The 20,896-nt window shown below is 61.6% G+C and overlaps 3 protein-coding genes across 4 annotated transcripts in view; 1 reads left to right on the top strand and 2 right to left on the bottom strand.

Annotated features, from left to right (window-relative positions):
- IMP4 (IMP U3 small nucleolar ribonucleoprotein 4) lies at positions 1 to 5,670 on the bottom strand. Of its 2 annotated transcripts, none has more exons than XM_064736945.1 (9): positions 5,530 to 5,670; positions 5,054 to 5,162; positions 4,625 to 4,708; positions 3,805 to 3,914; positions 2,275 to 2,407; positions 1,200 to 1,354; positions 368 to 462; positions 222 to 292; positions 1 to 130 (listed from the first exon to the last, which is right to left on the bottom strand). In XM_064736945.1, exons 1-9 carry the CDS (start codon positions 5,530 to 5,532, stop codon positions 18 to 20), a joined length of 873 nt encoding a protein of 290 aa, XP_064593015.1. In that variant the 5' UTR covers positions 5,533 to 5,670; the 3' UTR covers positions 1 to 17. The 2 variants fall into 2 exon arrangements, with proteins under 2 accessions (XP_064593015.1, XP_064593016.1); XM_064736946.1 differs by having other exon boundaries at positions 3,805 to 3,908.
- Positions 5,671 to 8,423, top strand: CCDC115 (coiled-coil domain containing 115). The gene is given in 7 exon segments (XM_064736944.1): positions 5,671 to 5,739; positions 5,742 to 5,832; positions 6,151 to 6,251; positions 6,766 to 6,869; positions 7,185 to 7,276; positions 7,506 to 7,634; positions 7,914 to 8,423. Coding segments are annotated over 7 exon segments (783 nt in total). The 3' UTR covers positions 8,111 to 8,423.
- A 309-nt stretch (positions 8,424 to 8,732) lies between these two features.
- UBA1 (ubiquitin like modifier activating enzyme 1) overlaps positions 8,733 to 20,896 on the bottom strand; it is a 42,261-nt gene continuing 30,097 nt past the window's right edge. The window contains exons 18-26 of the mRNA XM_064736974.1: positions 19,423 to 19,618; positions 17,874 to 17,948; positions 16,248 to 16,437; positions 14,772 to 14,860; positions 14,589 to 14,681; positions 12,589 to 12,780; positions 11,273 to 11,374; positions 10,758 to 10,858; positions 8,733 to 9,042 (exon numbers count right to left, since the gene is read on the bottom strand). Of these exons, the coding sequence (XP_064593044.1) occupies positions 8,907 to 9,042; positions 10,758 to 10,858; positions 11,273 to 11,374; positions 12,589 to 12,780; positions 14,589 to 14,681; positions 14,772 to 14,860; positions 16,248 to 16,437; positions 17,874 to 17,948; positions 19,423 to 19,618 (1,174 nt within the window). The 3' untranslated portion in view covers positions 8,733 to 8,906. The remainder of the gene's footprint in view (positions 9,043 to 10,757; positions 10,859 to 11,272; positions 11,375 to 12,588; positions 12,781 to 14,588; positions 14,682 to 14,771; positions 14,861 to 16,247; positions 16,438 to 17,873; positions 17,949 to 19,422; positions 19,619 to 20,896) is intronic.

The following is a 20,896-nucleotide window of genomic DNA, read 5'->3' as shown; positions in this document are numbered from 1 at the left end:
GGGGGGTCCTGGGGGGCTCAGGTGGCGCTGAGCAGGCGGCGCTTGGGGGCCGTGGCCGTGTACGGGTGCCAGCGCCACTCCACGTCGGCCGCGTCCCCCTGCTCCAGGGTCCCCAGGCGGATCAGGTAGGCTGGGGGGGAGACACGAGGTGGGGTTGTTGGGGCATTCAGGGACACATGGGGACACTTTTAGGGCAGCTGGGGACAGCAGGGGACACTCACGCCTCAGCTGGAAGCGGGGTCCCACCTCCTCCAGCTCCACCGTCCGCCCCCGGCGCCGGTACACGTGGTTCCTGTGGGGAGGGGGGGGTCAGAGGGGTTTGGGGGAGGGGTCTGTCCGTGTCCCTGTGTCCCCACGTGTCACCCACCGCACTAAAATGACGTCATCCTCGTTGGCGAAGGTCACCACGCGGCGGCTGTCGGGGCGGGGGACGGGGAACAGGTGCTTCAGGATGGTCCCGACCTAGAGGGGACAGGGATGGGGACAGGGATGGGGTCACGCCACCCCTGGGGCCTCCCGTGTTCCCCCCCCCCCCCCAGTGTCCCCATTTCCTCCCCCATGTACCCTCACATCCCCCCATGTGCGTCCCCCCTTTCCCCTCCTGTTCCCCCATTGTCCCCCCCCCATGTCCCCAGTGTCCCCTCATGTCTCCATTGTCCCCTCCAGTCCCACTGTCCCCCATATACCACTCCTCCCTATGTCCCCAGTGTCCCTCCTCCCCCACTGTCCCCCATTGTCCCCCGCCATGTCCACATTGTCCCCCCCTATGTCCCCAGTGCCCCCCCATATACCCACTGCCCCCCCATGTCTTCAATGCCCCCCCATGTCCCCAGTGTCCCCCCTGTCCCCCCACTGTCCCCCCATTGTCCCCCCCATGTCCCTATTGTTCTCCCATGTCCCCATTGTCCCCCTATGTCCCCAGTTCCCCCCCCTGTCCCATGTCCCCCTGCCCCCCATTGTCCCCCCCATGTTCCCCCCATGTCCCCCCTATGTCCCCCATGTCCCCACTGCCCCCCCATGTCCCCAGTGTCCCCTCCTGTCCCCCCCATTGTCCCCCCCTATGTCCCCACTGTCCCCAATGCCCCCCATGTCCCCAGTGTCCCCTCTGTCCCCCACGACAAGGGTTGTCCCCATTGTCCTCCCCATGTCCCAATGCCCCTCATGTCCCCATTGTCCCCCCCATGTCCCCCTGGCCGTACCCTTTTTCCCAGTGTGGAATCCAGGCGCAGCAGCAGCAGGTGGGGGGCGGCCAGCGGGGCCCCCCCGAGCCCCCCGACCTCCTGGCGCAGCACGGCCCCGCTCAGGGTGAAGTGGGCGGTGGGGCCGTGGGGCAGGTGGGACACGGTCAGCCCGTCTGGGGGGGAGGAGCTTGATCAGACCACACCCACAAAGCAGGCCACGCCCCCTTGGGATTAGCCACACCCACTCCCTTTGTCCCTCAGGTTTTAGGTTTTATATTTTTCAGAGTTTGTGCTGTTTAGTGTGTGAGTCTGAGCTTTGTATTAAATGTTGGTGACCTCTCTGTGCAGACTAGGACACAAAACAATTCCTTCTCTAGCTGGGGAGCAAGGACAAATGATTCAAATCTCAGGCCTAAAACCATAAACAATTTGGGTTGAAAAACAGAAAAACAAGAAAGATGGGACTTCATAACCTAAAGCTATAATTGAACAATTAACACCAATATGCAAATGGAGCAGAACTTATAAAAGTGAGAGACCCCATGACCAGCTAGCCATTTGGTGATCATTTTGGTTTATCTTGAGTTCATTTTGTGACCATTTGGGTTCACCTTGAGTTCATTTTGTGACCATTTGGGTCCATCTTGGGTTCATTTTGTGACCATTTCGGTCCACTTTTGGTTACCTTTGTGACCATTGGGTCCATCTTGGCTTCACTTTCTGACCATCTGGGTCCACCTTGGGTTAATTTTGTAGCCATTTTGGTCCATCTTGGTCCATTTTGTGACCATTTGGGTCCACTTTGGGTTCATTCTGTGACCATTTTGGTTCACCTTGGGTTCATTTTGTGCCCATTTTGGTCCACCTCGGGTTCATTTTGTGCCCATTTTGGTTCACCTTGGGCGCAGCCCTGGCTGAGCTCTTGTGCTGCCCAAGGTGCATCCATTGAGAACATCCTTTTAATAAACTCCTAATTTCTTAATTAACTCTGCCTACCTCTGTTATATCTCAGCCTTCCCAGGGCAGCCCCTCAGCCCCTCCCCTCCCATCAGAGACCCCCGAAGGTGCCCCCAGCCCCAAATTTGGCACTGACCGGGCCGCCCGCGGGTCTCGTGCAGCACCAGCAGGTCGGTGACGCCGGCGGCCCGGCACGCCGCCACCAGGGCGCCCAGCTCGGCACGGCCCCGGTTCATGCGGCGAGCCCCGGGCAGCAGCAGGCACAGCTCCTGGGGACAGGGACACGGGGACACCGGGGCGGGGTCAGGGACAGCCCTGCCACGCCCTGTTTGTGTCACCCCTTCAGCCAGTGTGCCCCTGCTTGGGCCACTGCAGCGTCCCAAATCACCTTCCTTGTATCCCCCAAATCACTCCCCTTGTGTCCCCTAAATCACTTGTCATGTCCCCCAAAAACCCCATTGTGTCCCGCAAATCACCTCCCCCTTGTGTCCCCTAAATCACCTTCCCATATGCCCCAAATCACCCCTCCTGTGTCCCCAAAATCACCCCCCTTGTATCCCCCAAATTACCTCCCCCCTGTCCCCCAAATAACCTCCCCTGTGTCCCCCAAATCCCCCCTGTGTCCCCAAATCCCCCCGTGTCCCCCAAATCACCCTTCTTGTGTCCCCCAAGTCACCTCTGTCATGCCCCCCAAATCACCTCCCTTGTGTCCCCCAAATCACCTTCCCCACATCACCAAAATCACCTCTGCAATGTCCCCCAAATCACCTCCTTTGTGTCCCCCAAATCACCCCCTGGTGTCCCCCAAACCACCTTCCCCACGTCACCAAAATCACCTCTGTCATGACCCCAAAAATCACCCCTGTGTCCCCCAAATCACCCTCCTTGTGTCCCCCAAATCACCTCCCTTGTGTCCCCCAAATCACCTCCCTTGTGTCCCCCAAATCACCTCCCTTGTGTCCCCCATATCACCCCCACTGTCCCCAAAATCACCCCCACCATGTCCCCAAATCACCCCTGTGTCCCCCAAATCACCTCCGTGTCCCCCAAATGATCCCCTTTGTATTCCTCAAATCACCTCCCTTGTGTCCCCCAAATTGCCTCGTCCATGTCCCCAAATCACCTCTCCTGTGTCCCCCAAATCGCCACCCCCTTGTCCCCCAAATCACCCCTGCCATGTCCCCAAAATCACCCCCCTCGTGTCCCCAAATCACCCCCCGTGTCCCCCCAGCCCAGGGTGACAATGACACACCCATCCATGGCCACGCCCCTTCCCATATTTTAAGGTCACAAGGAGCCAGGCCCACTTTCAGGCCACACCCACAAAGATTCCTCTCACTCCTATGGGTTTTACTGCCCAGCATTGGCTCAGCCCCCAAAGGGGTGGGGCCAAAAAAGCCCCTCCCACTTCTCAGCCACACCCACCCCAAAGCGACACCCCCATGGGAATGGCCATAGGGGTGGGGTCAGGGTGCTAGGGCTGGGCCACGCCCACCTCAGAGCCACACCCAGCTTTAGCCACACCCACATCAGACCACACCCAGCCACACCCATTTGCAGCCACACCCACCCCAGACCACACCCATCCAGAGCCACACCCACCTCAGACCACACCCATACCTGGCCACACCCACCCCAGACCACACCCATCCAGAGCCACGCCCACCTTGGCAAAGAGCCGCAGGCGGGCACTGGGGTCACGTGATGTTGTCACCATCACCTTGGGGGGCTCCAGCCCCGCCCACCTGTACTCGTCATCCTGGCTGTCACCTGTCTCTGGGGGCGGGGCTTTTGTCAGGCCACGCCCCCTGCACTCCCAGCCCCGCCCACTGCAGCCACACCCACCCTGGGGTCATTGGGGTCAATCCAGTGATGGTTCTGGGGGGATTTTGGGGGTTTGATTCTCATTTTGTGGTTTTAATTCCCATTTTGGGGGTTTAATTCCCATTTTGGGGGTTTAATTCCCAGCTCATTGTGGGGAAAATGGGGCCCAAATTTGGGGTGCAGCCCAAACTGTGAGTGTTGGTGTAATGCCGCACTCATTTTGGGGTGAATTTAATCTCATCTGGCAAATTTAAAAACCCACAGAGAATTTGAGGAAACTCCTAAAAATGAGGCAAATCCCTTTTTTTTAGGTCTTTTTTGGGGGCTTCCTCCCTCCTGTCACTGGATTCCCCTCTCCCCATTTTGGGGTCCAGCTCATTCAAGGGTCTTGCCTGTCCCCCCACCCCTGGCTTTGGAAGTTCCAACCCCCCAAATTTGGAGTCCCTCTCCCTACCTTTCCCCCCAATTTGGGGGTCCCTCCCACCCTGATTTGAGGGTTCCTCTCCCCTGATATGAGGGTCCATCTCCACCCCTTCCCCCCCAATTTGAGGGTCCCTCTCCCCAGATTTGGGGGTCCCTCTCCCCACTCTCCACCTCCGATTTGAGGGTTTTTCCCTCCCAATTTAGGGGTCCCTCCTCCCCAATTTAGGGGTCCCTCTCACCCCCCGGTGCCTGGAAGTCGAACTCGAGCTCCTTCTGCAGGGCCAGCGCCTCGTGCCGCAGCTCCGTGGGCAGCAGCCGATTCTCTGGGGGGTGAGGAGAGAAACGGGGGGCTCAGACAGGACCCCCAACCCTCCCCATTCCAATACCCCAACCCCAAATACACCCCTGGGCCGGCAGCACCCCCATCTCACCTCTTTAACACCCCCAAACATCCCCCAACCCCCTTAAACTCCTCTCGACCCCCCAAAAATTCTCCTCAAGTCCTCCAAATCCCCTTTGCAGCCCCCAACCCTCTTTTCACACACCCGGAATCTTTTCTAACACCCCTTAACTCCTCCCAAACCTCCCCAAATTCCTCCTGGCCCCTTTTCACCTCTCTTGCTCCCCTTTTCCGCACTCCCAGCCCCTCTTTTCCCCTTCCCCGGTACCGTCCAGCGCCCGCTTCAGGCTCTCCCTGCGCTCCCGCTGCCGCTGCTGCTGCTGCTCCTTGGCCCGGCGCTGCAGGTACTCCCGGCGCTCCCGGGCCTGGCGACGCAGCTGCGACACGGGGACACACACGGGGACACACTCAGGTGACACCGGCGGTGACACACGGGGGGATGCGAGTTGGAGCGCGGTGAGGGGGATATGGAGGAATGAGGGGATGGGGGGCGCTGAGGGGGCGGCATCGAGGTATGGGGGACAGCGAGGACAGCGGGGACATCAGGGGACAGCGGACACAGAGTGAGGGACGCGTGAGGGGGGATATGGAGAAGCTGGGCAGGGGGGAGGGCCCGCTGTGGAGGGTATGGAAATGAGGGGATGTGGGACACGGAGGGGAGGTCGGAGGCGCCATGGAGGGATGGGGGACAGGAGGAGACACGGAGGGGACACGGGACCACCGACCCAACCCCCGGCCCCTCACCATGGTCGCGGCCGCTCCGCGCTGCTCCTCACACGCCGGCACTTCCCAGCACCGCCGCCTCTCATTGGCCGAGCGCAGGCGGACCAATAGGAGCGCGCGGTGCTGCCGGAAAGGGGAGGAAACGCTGCGCCCTCACTCAAGATGGCGGCCAGGTCTGCGTCACCTCGCCGTTCCATTAGCCCCCATGCAGGTCCCGCCCCCACGGGCTACTGCGCTTGCTGATTGGTCGAGAGGGACCAGGGCGGGCTGTGATTGGACGAGGCGGGGCCGGGCTTGAGGCCGCAGTGAAGGCGGCGATGGACGGTGAGGGAGGGCCGGGGGCTCCGGGGTTTTCGGGGAGGGGTCTCGGGGGGAATTTTGGGGGTCTCCAGGAGACCGGGAGCGTTTTGGGGTGATTTTGGAGGTCTCAGGGATACTGAGGTTTTTTTGAGCGGGTTTCCGGGAGCCCGGGCGTGCTTTGATGGGGCCTCTGCCCCGGGGAAACTGAGGGGACACGGGTGACACCGTGGGGACACCGGGCCGGTCCCTGGGCGGGAGGGGCGGTTTTGGTGGGTCTGGGGGAGCCCGTGGGGTCCCCCCGGTGTTGTTTGGGGTCCTGAGCTGTGTCCCCCCCATCCCCAGGGTCGCTGTCGCTGTCCCTGGACGAGGCCGCGCTGGAGGTGATGGAGGCGCTGGAGCTGCTGCAGCAGCGGCGGGAGCAGCTGGAGCAGCACCTGCGGCAGGTAAGGGGACACGGGGACAGTGGGGACAGTGGGGACACAGAGGGGACACAACGGGGACACGCCACCCCTCGTGGGGACACGTGTGAGGAGGTGCCACCTACCACAGGGACGCACTTAGAGGGTGTCACCTGCTACAGCGATGTGCCAACCCCCATGGGGACACAGCTGGGGACATGGTTGGTGACACACCAACCATCATGGGACATGTTGGGGGGAAGTGTCACCCACTGTGGGGACACAAAGGGATACGCCACAGTGTCCCCTGTGTCCCTACATGTGACTGTCCCTAACGCCATGTCCCTCTGTCCCCTTCAATGTCCCCCTGTGTCTGTGTAGGGGTGGCTGTCCCTGTTTTGTGTCCCCAATGTCCCCACAGGGGTGGCTGTCCCCGTGCTGTGTCCCCAATGTCCCCACAGGGGTGGCTGTCCCCGTGCTGTGTCCCCAATGTCCCCGATGGCCCCACAGTGGTGGCTGTCCCCATGCTGTGTCCTATATGTCCCCAATGTCCCCACAGGGGTGGCTGTCCCTGGCTCAGGCCCGTTACTCCCTGGGATGTCACCGCGTCTCGTCCCTGCAGTACGGGGCCACCATGGTGCCCCGAGTCCGTGTGTGCCACAGGTGGGGGACAGGGACACTGAAGGGGGACACTGGGACATTGGGAGGGACACTGGGACATTGAGGACACTCAGTGGGGAGTGGCAGGGACACAGGGAGGGACATGAGGGATATTGGGGACACACTCAGGGAGGGGACAGGGACACAGAGAGGGACATGAGAACATTGGGGACACGCTGGGAGGGAACACAAAGGTGTGTCCCCAGTTTGGGGAGGTGACACTGATGTCCCCACTGTGGGGGTGCTGGGACGTCCCTGTGGTGGCCAAGTGACACCAGGAGCACTGTGGTGACACTGTCCCCACTGTGTCACCCTCAGGCAGGACCCCGAGGGACGCCCCCACTTTGAGGAGGTGCCTGGAACAGGGAGGGACCCCGAGGACCCCGACCCCCAGCAGGGGGGAGGTGACGGTAAGGAGGGGTTGGGGTCCCTTGGGGGGTGTGGGGGGTCCCCAAGAGGTCCCCAGTGGGTGTTGGGGACAGACTGGGGGGTCTGGGGATGTCACCTATGGGTGTTGGGGGGGCAAGGGAGGAACTGGGGAGGAATTTGGGGTGCTGGGGGGGTTCTGAGGGGTCCTGTGGGTGTTTGGGGGTCCCTCAGTTGTTTTGGGGGTGTCTCTGACCTTTCTCTCTCCCCCAGGGCTGCGGCAGCGCCGGGGAGCCCCTGAAAAAGGGGGGACCCCCAGCCGGCCCCCCCCAGACCCCCTGGGCTGGTTTGGGGTCTTGGTGCCCCCCAGTCTGCGGCAGGCCCAGGGAAGCTTCCAGAAGGGTGAGGACTGGGGGGAACTGGGAGGGACTGGGGGAGAACTGGGGGGGAACTGGGAGGGGACTGGGGGGACTGGGAGGGGACTGGGGGAGAACTGGGGGGAATCTGGGAGGGAAATGGGGGGAACTGGGAGGTCTCAAAAACCAGCAAAAATCCCCAAACTCAGAGGGACCCAAGAATGGGGGGAAAACCCCAAACCTGGGGTGTCCCCAAACCTGGGGAGGGTCTAAAGGTCGTGGCCCCCCTGACCCCCTCGGTCCCCCCGTGTCCCCCTGTCCCCAGGGGTGACGCTGGCTGTGGAGGTGGCCGAGCTCCAGGCCACCATGGAGGCTGCGGCCGCCCGGTACCGGCAGCTCCTGCGGCAGAAACGTCACCTGGATGGGGACAATGGGGACAGTGGGGACAGCCAGAGCTCCACAAGAATCCCTGGGGACAGCAAGAACACCGAGGGTGACACAGCAACCACAGTGACTGTGTGACACAAGGACACGTCTGCAGGTGACACGTGGGGACACGTGTGACACTGTGAGCCACAGGGACACAGGTGGCACAGGGCTGTGCTGACCTTTCACAGGTGACACAGCTGCCACCAGTGACACTGAGGAGAGCAGCACCTGCCTGTGGGTGACACCAAGTCCCCAAGGCCTGCGGGTGACATCGAGGTGACACCAGGTGACACTGAGGACTGCAGGTGACACCGAGCCCCGCATGTGACTGAGGTGGGGGGGTCTCCCCATGTCCCCACCCCCAATAAAGCCACCCTGGTGCCACCACAGGGTCATTTGTCACCGGTGTCTGGTGCCAGCTGTGCCAGATGGTTTGTCACCGTTATCACATTCTGGCCATGCCAGTGCCACCATGGGCTCATTTGTCATCGCTGTCACATGCCAGCCACAGCAGTGCCATTGTCACTGCTGTCACATGCTAGCCCTGCCAGCGGCACTGTGGAGTCATTTGTCACCACTGTCACATGCCAGCCACGGCAGTGCCACCACAGGGTCAATGGTCACCACTGTCACATGCTGGCAGTGCCACCATAGGGTCAATTGTCACCGCCGTCACATGCAGGCTGTGCCAGCACCACGTGACTCAGACACGCCCCCTTTTTGCCAAGGTCTATGTTTATTGGGCGGGGCCCTCGCCCCGCCCCCAGACCCCACCCCCACCCAGAGGGCGGGGCCGACACAACAACGACTATGGGAGAGGGGCGGGGTGTGACGGGGCGTGGCCTGTGCGGGGGGCGTGGCCGGGCGGAGGGGCGGGGCCGGGCGCCCCCTAGCGGATGGTGTAGCGCACGTAGGGCACCTCGATGTCGGCGTCGCTGTCGTCGTTGCAGCACAGCTCGAACACCAGCGCCTTGACGTGGCGGCCCAGCTTCTTCTTGGACACCCGCGTCACGATCTCTGTCATCCTGTGGGGACAGGGGACATGGGGGACATGGCAGGGACAGGGGGTGTGTGTCATCCTGAGGGGACAGGGGACATGGCAGGGACAGGGGGTAGAGTTTGTCATCCTGCAGGGACAGGGGGTACAGTCTGTGTCATCCTGCAGGGACAGGGGATGTGGGGGACATGGCAGGGACAGGGGGTACAGTGTGTGTCATCCTGTAGGGACAGGGGACAAGGGGTACAGTCTGTGTCATCCTGCAAGGACAAGGGATGTGGGGGACATGGCAGGGACACGAGGCACAACCTCTGTCATCCTGTGGGGACAGGGGACATGGGGCACAGTCATCCTGTGGGGACAGGGGACGTGGCAGGGATGTGGGGCACGGTGTCTATCAGCCTGTGGGGACAGGGGAACATAGGGGGGACATGGCAGGGACACATGGCATAGGTCATCCTGGGGGGACATGGCAGAAATGCGTCAGAGCACGTGGCACGGTCTCTGTCACAGGATTGACACGAGGGGGACACGTGGCAGAGGTCCCCCCCCTCCAAGTGACAAGAGAGGGCACAGGGAGTGCCAGTGCACACCAGCACCCAAAAGGGACGGGCACACACAGTGAGGGGACACGGCCACACCCTGTCCCCACCCCTGGGACATGTCCCCTCACCACAGGGCCATGTTTTTGTCCCCAGGACACATCCCTGTCATGGACTGAGCTCTTCCTCCAACCCTGCCCTGGACCCCACCCGTGTCCCCTGTGTCCTCAGTGTCCCCCAGTATCCCCCAGTGTCCCCAGTGTCCCCCAGTACCCCCAGTGTCCCCAGTGTCCCCCTGTGTCCCCCAGTACCCCCAGTGTCCCCAGTGCCCCCCAGTGTCCCCATGCCCCCAGTACCCCCAGTGTCCCCCAGTGTCCCCATGCCCCCAGTACCCCCAGTGTCCCCAGTGTCCCGCAGTACCCCCAGTGTCCCCCTGTGTCCCCATGCCCCCAGTACCCCCAGTGTCCCCAGTGTTCCCATGCCCCCAGTACCCCCAGTGTCCCCACTGTCCCCCAGTGTCCCCCAGTGTCCCCAGTGTCCCCCAGTACCCCCAGTACCCCCAGTGTCCCATGCCCCCAGTACCCCCAGTGTTCCCATGCCCCCAGTACCCCCAGTGTCCCCAGTGTTCCCATGCCCCAGTACCCCCAGTGTCCCCCAGTGTCCCCGTGTCCCCAGTGTCCCCATGCCCCCAGTACCCCCAGTGTCCCCCAGTGTCCCCAGTGTCCCCAGTACCCCCAGTGTCCCCCAGTGTCCCCCAGTCCCCAGTGTCCCCAGTGTCCCCCAGTGTCCCCATGTCCCCAGTGTCCCCCAGTACCCCCAGTGTCCCCAGTGTCCCCATGCCCCCAGTACCCCCCAGTGTCCCCCATACCCCCCAGTGTCCCCAGTGTCCCCCAGTGTCCCCAGTGTCCCCATGCCCCCAGTACCACCAGTGCCCCCTGTGTCCTCAGTGTCCCCCAGTATCCCCCAGTGTCCTCAGTGTCCCCCAGTACCCCCAGTGTCCCCCAGTGTCCCCCAGTGTCCCCAGTGTCCCCAGTGTCCCCATGCCCCCAGTGTCCCCCAGTGTCCCCCAGTACCCCCAGTGTCCCCAGTGTCCCCAGTGTCCCCCAGTACCCCCTGTGTCCCTCAGTGTCCCCCAGTACCCCCAGTGTCCCCCAGTGTCCCCAGTACCCCCAGTGTCCCCCAGTGTCCCCAGAGTCCCTACGGTTGGTCGTGGCGCTCGCGCAGCTTGGCGGCCGGCATGAAGAAGGAGTAGAGCATGGACACGCCCTGGGACAGCATGGTGATCTCCAGCCGGTGCTCCTTCTGTGGGGACATGGGGACAGGGCTCAGCGGGGCTTGGGGACATCGGCCACCATGGGAATCCTGCAACCTTGGGGACATCAGCCACCACAGGGCACCCATGACCTTGGGGACATTGGTCACCATGGGGCACCCACGGGAACCTCATGGCCTTGGGGACATTGGCCACCACAGGGGTCACTGAGGCTCGGGGACATCGGCCACCATGGGCGGTCAGCAGGGTTTGGGGACATTGGCCACCGCGGGAACCCTGCAGCCTTGGGGACATTGGCCACCATGGGGCACCCACGGGACCCACATGGCCTTGGGGACATTGGCCACCACAGGGGTTTGACCTTTCCCTGTTTCCCAGCACTCCCCTCTTGGTTGGGGTGCCTCTGTTGTCCCCTCCCAGTCCCTCCCAGTCCCTCCCAGTACCTTGAAGTAGGCGAGGAACTGGCGCAGGGTCATCTCCTGCCCGTCGGGCTGCAGCCCCTGCACCTCGAACCGGTCCCACAGCGTCCACTCCACCTCGTAGTACTGGGGACACAGGGACGGTCAGAGCCATGGGGGACCCCAGCCCCACTGTGACCCCAAATCCCCTCTGGGAGTGATCCCTGCCCTGCTGTGACCCCAAATCCCCTCTGGGAGTGACCCCAAATCCCCTTTGGGAGTGACCCCAAATCCCTGCTGGGAGTGACCCCTGCCCTGCTGTGACCCCAAATCCCCTCTGGGAGTGACCCCTGCCCTGCTGTGACCCCAAATCCCCTCTGGGAGTGACCCCAAATCCCCTCTGGGAGTGACCCCTGCCCTGCTGTGACCCCAAATCCCCTCTGGGAGTGACCCTTGCCCTGCTGTGACCCCAAATCCCTGCTGGGAGTGACCCCAGCCCCACTGCAAACCTAAATCCCATCTGGAAGGGAACTCCAGCCCCATTGCGACCCCAAATCTCACCTGAAAGAGAACCCCAGCTCCCAAGGTCCCAAATTCCCACTGCAACCCCAAATTCCCTCCTGGAAGTGACCCCCAGCCCCACTGTGACCCCAAATCCCCTCTGGGAGTGACCCCCAGCCCCACTGTGACCCCAAATCCCCTTTGGGAGTGACCCCAGCCCTGCTGTGACCCCAAATCCCCTTTGGGAGTGACCCCCAGCCCCACTGTGACCCCAAATTCCTGCTGGAAGTGACCCCAGCCCCATTGCGACCCAAAATCTGCTTTGGGAGTGACCCCCAGCCCCACTGTGACCCCAAATCCCCTCTACCCAAACCCCCCAGCCCCACTGTGACCCCAAATCCCCTCTCCCAAACCCCCCAGCCCCACTGTGACCCCAAATCCCCTTTGGGAGTGACCCCTACCCTGCTGTGACCCCAAATCCCCTCTGGGAGTGACCCCCAGCCCCACTGTGACCCCAAATCCCCTCTACCCAAACCCCCCAGCCCCACTGCGACCCCAAATCCCCTCTGGGAGTGACCAATACCCTGCTGTGACCCCAAATCCCCTCTACCCAAACCCTCCAGCCCCACTGTGACCCCAAATCCCCTTTGGGAGTGACCCCTACCTTGCTGTGACCCCAAATCCCCGCTGGGAGTGACCCCCAGCCCCACTGTGACCCCAAATCCCCTTTCCCAAACCCCCCAGCCCCACTATGACCCCAAACCCCCCAGCCCCACTATGACCCCAAACCCCCTCCAGCTGCCCCCCAGCCACCCCAAACCCCCCCCGTGCCCTCGCCCCCCGGCCCTGGCAGTGCCCACCTTGTTGCGGGGGCAGGCGAGGGGCTCGGAGAAGCCCACGAAGGGCAGTGCCAGGTTGAGGAAGGCGTTTTTGTAGGAGCTCAGCCGGCGGTGCCCCTGCACCAGCTTGAAGAGCTCCAGGCACGCCAGGCCCACCACGGCCGCCGTGGTGGTGGCGATGGCCGGGATGATCTTCCCTGCGATCAGTTTGCTCTGGGGAAAAGACACAAAAAAAACAAAAAACAAAAAAGGGATTTAGGGTTTGGGGGATGGCCCCAAAAAATCAGGGTGAGGGGTTCACAGAACCCCCAGAGCCCCACTGTGGGGTCCATATGGGGTCTGTGTGTGCCCCACACATTGCAGAATAATCACTGGAATAAACCAAAGCACCCCCAGTACCCATAATAACCCCATAGCACCCCGTAACAACCCCCAGAACACCCCCCAGCACCCATAAAAACCCCAAAGCACCCCATAATAACCCCTGGAATACCCCAAAGTACCCATAATAACACCATAAAAACCCCACAACACCCCATAATAACCCCTGGAACACCCTAAAACACCCCCAGCACCCATAAAAACCCCAAAGCACCCCATAATAACCCCTGGAACACCCTAAAACACCCCCAGCACCCATAAAAACCCCAAAGCACCCCATAATAACCCCTGGAATACCCCAAAGTACCCATAATAACACCATAAAAACCCCACAACACCCCATAATAACTACTGAAATACCCCGAAGTACCCCCCAGGACCCATAATAACCCCATAAAAACCCTCAGCAGACCCCCACTACCCATAAACAGCCCATAATAACCCTTGGAATACCCCAAAGCACCCATAATAACCCCTGGAACACCTAAAACACCCCCAGCACCCATAAAACTCCAAAGCACCCCATAATAACCCCTGGAATACCCCAAAGCACCCATAATAACCCTGGAACACCCTAAAACACCCCCAGCACCCATAAAACTCCAAAGCACCCCATAATAACCCCTGGAATACCCCAAAGCACCCATAAAATCCCCATAATAACCCCTGGAATACCCCAAAGCACCCATAATAACCCCATAAAAACCCCAGAGCACCCTTGACACCCCACAAACCCCATAGGTCCCCCCAGACCCTCACCCTAATGTGGCATTAGCAGTGCTCCAGTGCTCCCAGTGTCCCCCAGTCCTTCCCCAGTGTCCCCCAGTATCCTCCAGTCCCTCCCCAGTGCTCCCAGTATCCTCCAGTGCTCCCCCAGTCCCTCCCCAGTGCTCCCAGTATCCCCCAGTGCTCCCCCAGCCCCTTCCCAGTGCTCCCAGTATCCTCCAGTCCTTCCCCAATGTCCCCCAGTATCCCCCAGTCCTTCCCCAGTGTCCCCCAGTCCTTCCCCAGTGCTCCCAGTATCCTCCAGTCCTTCCCCAGTGTCCCCCAGTATCCCCCAGTGCTCCCAGTACCCCCCAGTATCCCCCAGTCCTTTCCCAGTGTCCCCCAGTATCCTCCAGCCCCTCCCCAGTGCTCCCAGTATCCCCCAGTGCTCCCCAGCCCCTTCCCAGTGCTCCCAGTACCCCCCAGCCCCTTCCCAGTGCTCCCAGTACCCCCCAGTCCCTCCCCAGTGCTCCCAGTATCCCCCAGTGTCCCCCAATGCTCCCTCATCCCCTCCCCAGTGCTCCCAGTACCCCCCAGCCCCTCCCCAGTGTCCCTCAGCCCCTTCCCAGTGCTCCCAGTGCCCCCCAGCCCCTCCCCAGTGCTCCCCGTGCCCCCCAGTCCTCCCCAGTGCTCCCCCATCCCCTCCCCAGTGCTCCCAGTGCTCCCCCATCCCCTCCCCAGTGCTCCCAGTACCCCCCAGTGTCCCCCAGTGCCCCCCAGCCCCTCCCCAGTGCTCCCAGTATCCCCCAGTCCCTCCCCAGTGCTCCCAGTATCCCCCAGTCCCTCCCCAGTGCTCCCAGTATCCCCCAGTGCTCCCAGTACCCCCCAGTCCCTCCCCAGTGCTCCCAGTACCCCCCAGTGCTCCCAGTGCCCACCTTGTGGCGGTCGGCCGGGGGGATGTCGTAGTTCTCCGCCCGCAGGTTGGAGGCGGCCACGATGAAATCCATGTGGAAATTGGTGTCATCGTCCTGGGGGGACAGCCAGGGGTGGGTTGGGGGCACCCAGGTGGGCAGGGGGCACCCATGGGAGGGGGCAGCACCCATGGGTGCAGCACCCACCTTCTCAAAGTCGATGGGGAACATCCGGAACCCCGGGAGCTCCTCGGGGCTGGGCAGCGACGCCTTCAGCTCCTCCAGGCGCCCGTCATCTGTGGGCAGAGAGGGGCACATGTGGGACCCCTGGCACCTCCTGGCACCCCCATGGCACCTGTGGGACTCCCCTGGCACCTGTGGGACCCCCAGCCCCTCACCCAAAGTGGCATTCAAAGCCCACCCCATGTGGCATTGGCAGCTCTCCAGTACCCCCCCAGCCCCTCTCCCAGTTCTCCCAGTCCCCCCAGTGCCCCTCATCCCATACCCAGGGCAGTACTGGCACTCTGCAGCTCCTGTCCCAGTTCTCCCAGTGCCCCCCAGTGCCCTCAGCCCCTCTCCCAGTGCCCCCCAGTTCTCCCAGTGCCACCAATCCCTCTGTGCCATACCCAGGGCAGCGCTGGTACTCTGCAGCTCCTGTCCCAGTGCCCCCCAGTGCCCTCAGCCCCTCTCCCAGTGCCTCCAGCCCCTCTCCCAGTGCCCCCCATGCCATACCCAGGGTGGTGTTGGCACTCTGCAGCTCCTGTCCCAGTGTCCCCAGCCCCTCTCCCAGTGCCCCCCAGTTCTCCCACTGCCCCCAGCCCCTCTCCCAGTGCCCCCCAGTTCTCCCAGTGCCCCCAGCCCCTCTCCCAGTTCTCCCAGTGCCACACCCAGGGTGGTGTTGGCACTCTGCAGCTCCTGTCCCAGTGCCCCCAGTCCCTCTCCCAGTTCTCCCAGTGCCCCCCAGTTCTCCCAGTGCCCCCCATCTCATACCCAGGGCAGCGCTGGCACTCTGCAGCTACTGTCCCAGTGCCCCCAGCCCCTCTCCCAGTTCTCCCAGCCCCTCTCCCAGTTCTCCCAGTCCCCTCCATCCCGTACCCAGTGCAGCACTGGCACTCTGCAGCTCCTGTCCCAGTGCCCCCCCAGTGCTCCCAGCCCCTCTCCCAGTACCCCCAGTGCCTGCCATGCCATACCCAGAGTGGTGTTGGCACTCTGCAGCTCCTGTCCCAGTGCACCCAGCCCCTCTCCCAGTGCCCCCCAGTTCTCCCAGTGCCCCTCAGTTCTCCCAATGCCCCCAGTGCCATACCCTGTCCCAGTGCCCCCCAGTGCCCCCAGCCCCTCGTTCTCCCAGTGCCCCCCAGTTCTCCCAGTGCCCCCATGCCGTACCCAGGGCGGCGCTGGCGCTCTGCAGCTCCTGTTCCAGTGCCCCCAGCCCCTCTCCCAGTACCCCCCAGTTCTCCCAGTGCCCCCATGCCGTACCCAGGGCAGCACTGGCGCTCTGCAGCTCCTGTCCCAGTGCCCCCCCAGTGCCCCCCAGTACCCCCAGTGCCTGCCATGCCATACCCAGGGTGGTGTTGGCACTCTGCAGCTCCTGTCCCAGTGCCCCCCAGTGCCCCCAGCCCCTCTCCCAGTGCCCCCCAGTTCTCCCAGTGCCCCCCAGTTCTCCCAGTGCCCCCAGTGCCGTACCCAGGGCGGCGCTGGCGCTCTGCAGCTCCTGGTCGGACACGTGGATGCGCACGCCGGCCTTGGGCGCGAACGGGGGCACCCGCACGTGCCGCACCAGCTCGGCCACGGCCGCCCGGTCCCGCGAGCCCGCGATGCCGTAGCTCTGCGCAAACAGGTTCGCCGCCGCCACCACGTAGTCCAGGTGCAGGGGCTGAGGGATACAGGGCACAGGTGGCACCCAAAGTGGCACGGGGGGCACCCAAAGTGGCACAGGGGGCTCCCAGAGGGACAAAAGTGGCACCCAGAGGGGCACGGGGGGCACCCAAAGTGGCACAGGGGGCTCCCAGAGGGACAAAAGTGGCACCCAAAGTGGCACAGGCGGCTCCCAGAGGAACAAAAGTGGCACCCAGAGTGGCACGGGGGGGCACCCAAAGTGGCACAGGGGGCACACAGAGAGGCATGGGGGACACCCAGAGGGGTACAGGTGGTTTCCACGGGGTAGAAGTGGCACCCATGGGGGGCAGGTGGCACTCAGAACAGCAGAAGTGGCACCCACAGAAGCATGTGGGGCACCCACGGGGTGGGGGTGGCACCCACAGGGAGCAGGTGGTACCCAGAGGGGCACGCGGAGCACCCACGGGGGCATGGGTGACACCCATGGGGGCATGGGTGGCACCCAGAGGGGCAAGGGTGGCGCCCACAGGGAGCAGGTGGCACTGAGAAGGGCAGAGACGGCACTCAAGAGGGGTACAGGTGGCACCCAGAGGGAGCAGGGGGCACTCAGAAGGGCAGAAGTGGCACTCAGAAAGGCACAGGGGGCACCCATGGTGCAGGGGCTGCAGGACACGGGGCACACGTGGCACCCAAAGGGACATGGGGGGTGCCTAGAGGGGCACGGAGGGCACCCAGAGAGGTGAGGGCTGGAACCCAGGGGGCATGAGGGGTACTCAGAAGGATAATGGTGGCACCCAGAGGGGCACAGATGGCACCCAAAAACTAAAACCCAACAATGACCAACAATTCCCGAAAATGATTTTTGGGACCGTGGGCCCAAAGGGTGACACAGGTGACAACCCCACCCCCACAGGTGACACAGCCCCACCCCCCCAGGTGATGTCCCCTCCCCCCCAGGTGACCCAGGTGATGTCCCCTCCCCCCCAGGTGACCCAGGTGATGTCCCCTCCCCCCCCACGTGACCCAGGTGACGTCCCCTCCCCCCCCACGTGACCCAGGTGATGTTCCCCCCCCCAGGTGACGTTCCCCCCCCCCCCAGGTGATGTCCCCTCCCCCCCCCACGTGACCCAGGTGATGTCCCCTCCCCCCACGTGACCCAGGTGATGTCCCCCCCCCCCCCCCACGTGACCCAGGTGATGTCCCCCCCCACGTGACCCAGGTGATGTCCCCCCTCCCCCCACGTGACCCAGGTGATGTCCCCTCCCCCCCACGTGACCCAGGTGATGTCCCCTCCTCCCACGTGACCCAGGTGATGTTCCCCCCCCCCCACGTGACCCAGGTGACGTCCCCTCCCCCCCCCCCCACGTGACCCAGGTGACGTCCCCTCCCCCCCCAGGTGACTCAGGTGATGTCGTGTCCCCCCCCCCACGTGACCCAGGTGACGTCCCCTCCCCCCCACGTGACCCCACTCACGTTGTCGGGGTCGAACACGAGTGGGTGGGGGCAGCGCTTGGGCCCCGACCAGAACAGGGTGCCCGAGTTCGTTTTCTGCGGGAGGGAGAAAATCATTAATTGAGCTTAATTAGCTATTAATTGGAGTTAATGAGCCAATTGTTTAGGTTAACAATGTATTAATTAGATTAATCAAGGGGTGCTCCCTGTCTTGGCAGATATTGGGGTAAATAAAATAATTAGTAGAGTTAACAAGGTAATTGGAAGGTATTGGGGTAAATAAAGTAATTAATAGGGTTAACAAGGTAATTGGAAGGTATTGGGGTAAATGAAGTAATTAATAGGGTTAACAAGGTAATTAATTGGCAGGTGTTGGGGTAAATGAAGCAATGAGGGTTAACAAGGTAATTAATAGGGTTAATGTGGTAATTAATCAAAGCTAATGATGTAATTGATTAAATTAACAAGGCAATGAAAGCACCCCCACCTGTCCCAGGGGGAAGTTGTGCAGCAGCTGACAGATACAGGTGTAAATAAAGTAGCTAACGAGGTTATTGTGATTATTAATTAGGGCTAACAATGTAATTAACCGGGTTAATGAGTTAATTAAGGCACTCCCACCTGTCCTGGGGGGGAATTTGTGCAGCAGCTGGTGGCTGTTGGGGTAAATGAGGTAATTGACTGGGGTAAATGAGATAACTAATGGAGGTTAACGGGGTAATTAATCTGGGTTAAAAATGTAATTATTTAAATTAACGTGTTAATTACGGCAGTCCCACCTTTCCTGGGGGGAAGTTGTGCAGCAGCTGATGGATGTCAGGGTAAATGAGGTTGGGGTAAATGAAGCAATGGGGGTAAATAGGGTAACTAATGGGGTTAATAGCATCATTAATCCAGGCTAACGAGGTAATTAACCAGGCTAATGAGATAATTATCAGGTGCCCACCTGTCCTGGGGGGAAGTTGTGCAGCAGCAGGTGCATGTTGGTTGGGGTAAATGAAGCAATGGGGGTAAATAAGGTAACTAATGGGGTTAATAGGGAAATTAGTCAGGGTGAATGATGTAATTAATTAGATTAACGAGTTAATGAATCTCTCCCACCTGTCCCGGGGGGAAGTTGTGCAGGAGCTGGCAGATATTGGGGTAAATAAGGTAGGGGTAAATGAAACAAAGGGGGTAAATAAGGTGACTAATGGAATGAATAGCATCACTAATCTGGACTAATGAGGTAATTAATTAAATAAGGAGTTAATGAAGCTCTCCCACCTGTCCCGGGGGGAAGTTGTGCAGCAGCTGGTGGATGTTGGGGTAAATGAGGCAATGGGGGTAAATAAGGTGACTAATGGAATTAATAGCATCACTAATCTGGGCTAACGAGGTAATTAATTAATTATGAGGTGCCCACCTGTCCCGGGGGGAAGTTGTGCAGCAGCTGGCGGATGTTGGGGTAAATGCGTTTGGGGTAAATGAGGCAATGGGGGTAAATAAGGTGACTAATGGAATGAATAGCATCACTAATCTGGACTAATGAGGTAATTAATTAAATAAGGAGTTAATGAAGCTCTCCCACCTGTCCCGGGGGGAAGTTGTGCAGCAGCTGGCGGATGTTGTTGCTGTACTGGCGGTGCCAGTGCCGGCAGGCCCAGGCCACGCAGTCGGGCCAGGCGCGGGGGCGGTCGCTGACCAGGCTGCGCTGCACGGCCTCCAGCACCTCCAGCGGCTGCGTGCCCGCCAGGCGCAGGGTGCGCTCCAGGAACTTGGGGTCCCTGGGGGGAAAAATGGGGGTACAGGGGGTGACAAAGGGTCACAGGAACTTGGGGTCCCTGCAAGGAAAGGGGGTGACAATGTGTCACAGGGTGCGCTCCAGGAAACTTGGGGTCCCTGGGGAAAAAATAGGGGTACAGGGGGTGACAATGGGTGACAATGGGTCACAGGGTGCGCTCCAGGAACTTGGGGTCCCTGGGGGGAAAATAGGGGTACAGGGGGTCACAATGGGTCACAGGGGTGCCCGCCAGGTGCAGGGTGCGCTCCAGGAACTTGGGGTCCCTGCGGGGAAAATGGGGTGACAATGGGTGACAATGGGTCACAGGGGTGCCCGTGAGGCGCAGGGTCCACTCCAGGAACTTGGGGTCCCTGCAAGGAAAGGGGGTGACAATGGGTGACAATGGGTCACAGGGGTCCCTGCCAGGCACAGGGTGTGCTCCAGGAACTTGGGGTCCCTGCAGGGAAAGGGGGGTGGTGACAATGGGTCACAGGGTGCGCTCCAGGAACTTGGGGTCCCTGCGGGGAGAAATGGGGTGACAATGGGTGACAATGGGTCACAGGGTCTGCTCCAGGAACTTGGGGTCCCTGGGGAAAAGGGGGGTACAGGGGGTCACAGGGGGTTATGAGGTGTCACAGGGGTGCCCGCCAGGCGCAGCGTGTGCTCCAGGAACTTGGGGTCCCTGCAAGGAAAGGGGGGTGACAATGGGTCACAGGGTGCGCTCCAGGAACTTGGGGTCCCTGGGGGAAAATGGGGTGCAGGAGTTATGGGGGTCATGGTGGGGGTCACAGGGGTGCCCAATAGGCGCAAGGTGCGCTCCAGGAACTTGGGGTCCCTCGGGGGGAAAATGGGGTGACAACGGGTCACAGAGTGCGCTCCAGGAACTTTGGGTCCCTGCAAGGAAAGGGGGTGACAATGGGTGACAATGGGTCACAGGGGTCCCTGCCAGGCACAGGGTGCACTCCAGGAACTTGGGGTCCCTGCGGGGAAAAGGGGGTGACAATGGGTGACAATGGGTCACAGGGTGCGCTCCAGGAACTTGGGGTCCCTGCAAGGAAAGGGGGTGACAATGGGTGACAATGGGTCACAGGGTGCACTCCAGGAACTTGGGGGCCCTGGGGGTAGCAACGGGTGACAATGGGTCACAGGGGTGCCCGCCAGGCACAGGGTCCACTCCAGGAACTTGGGGTCCCTGGGGGGAAAATGGGGTGACAATGGGTGACAATGGGTCACAGGGGTCCCTGCCAGGCACAGGGTGTGCACTACAGGAACTTGGGGTCCC

Source organism: Zonotrichia leucophrys, unplaced genomic scaffold (genome assembly GCF_028769735.1).
Source record: "Zonotrichia leucophrys gambelii isolate GWCS_2022_RI unplaced genomic scaffold, RI_Zleu_2.0 Scaffold_34_1600103, whole genome shotgun sequence".
Classification (NCBI taxonomy): domain Eukaryota; kingdom Metazoa; phylum Chordata; class Aves; order Passeriformes; family Passerellidae; genus Zonotrichia; species Zonotrichia leucophrys.
The sequence above is the reverse complement of the archived record's forward strand: the minus strand, read 5'-3'. Positions and strand labels throughout refer to the sequence as shown.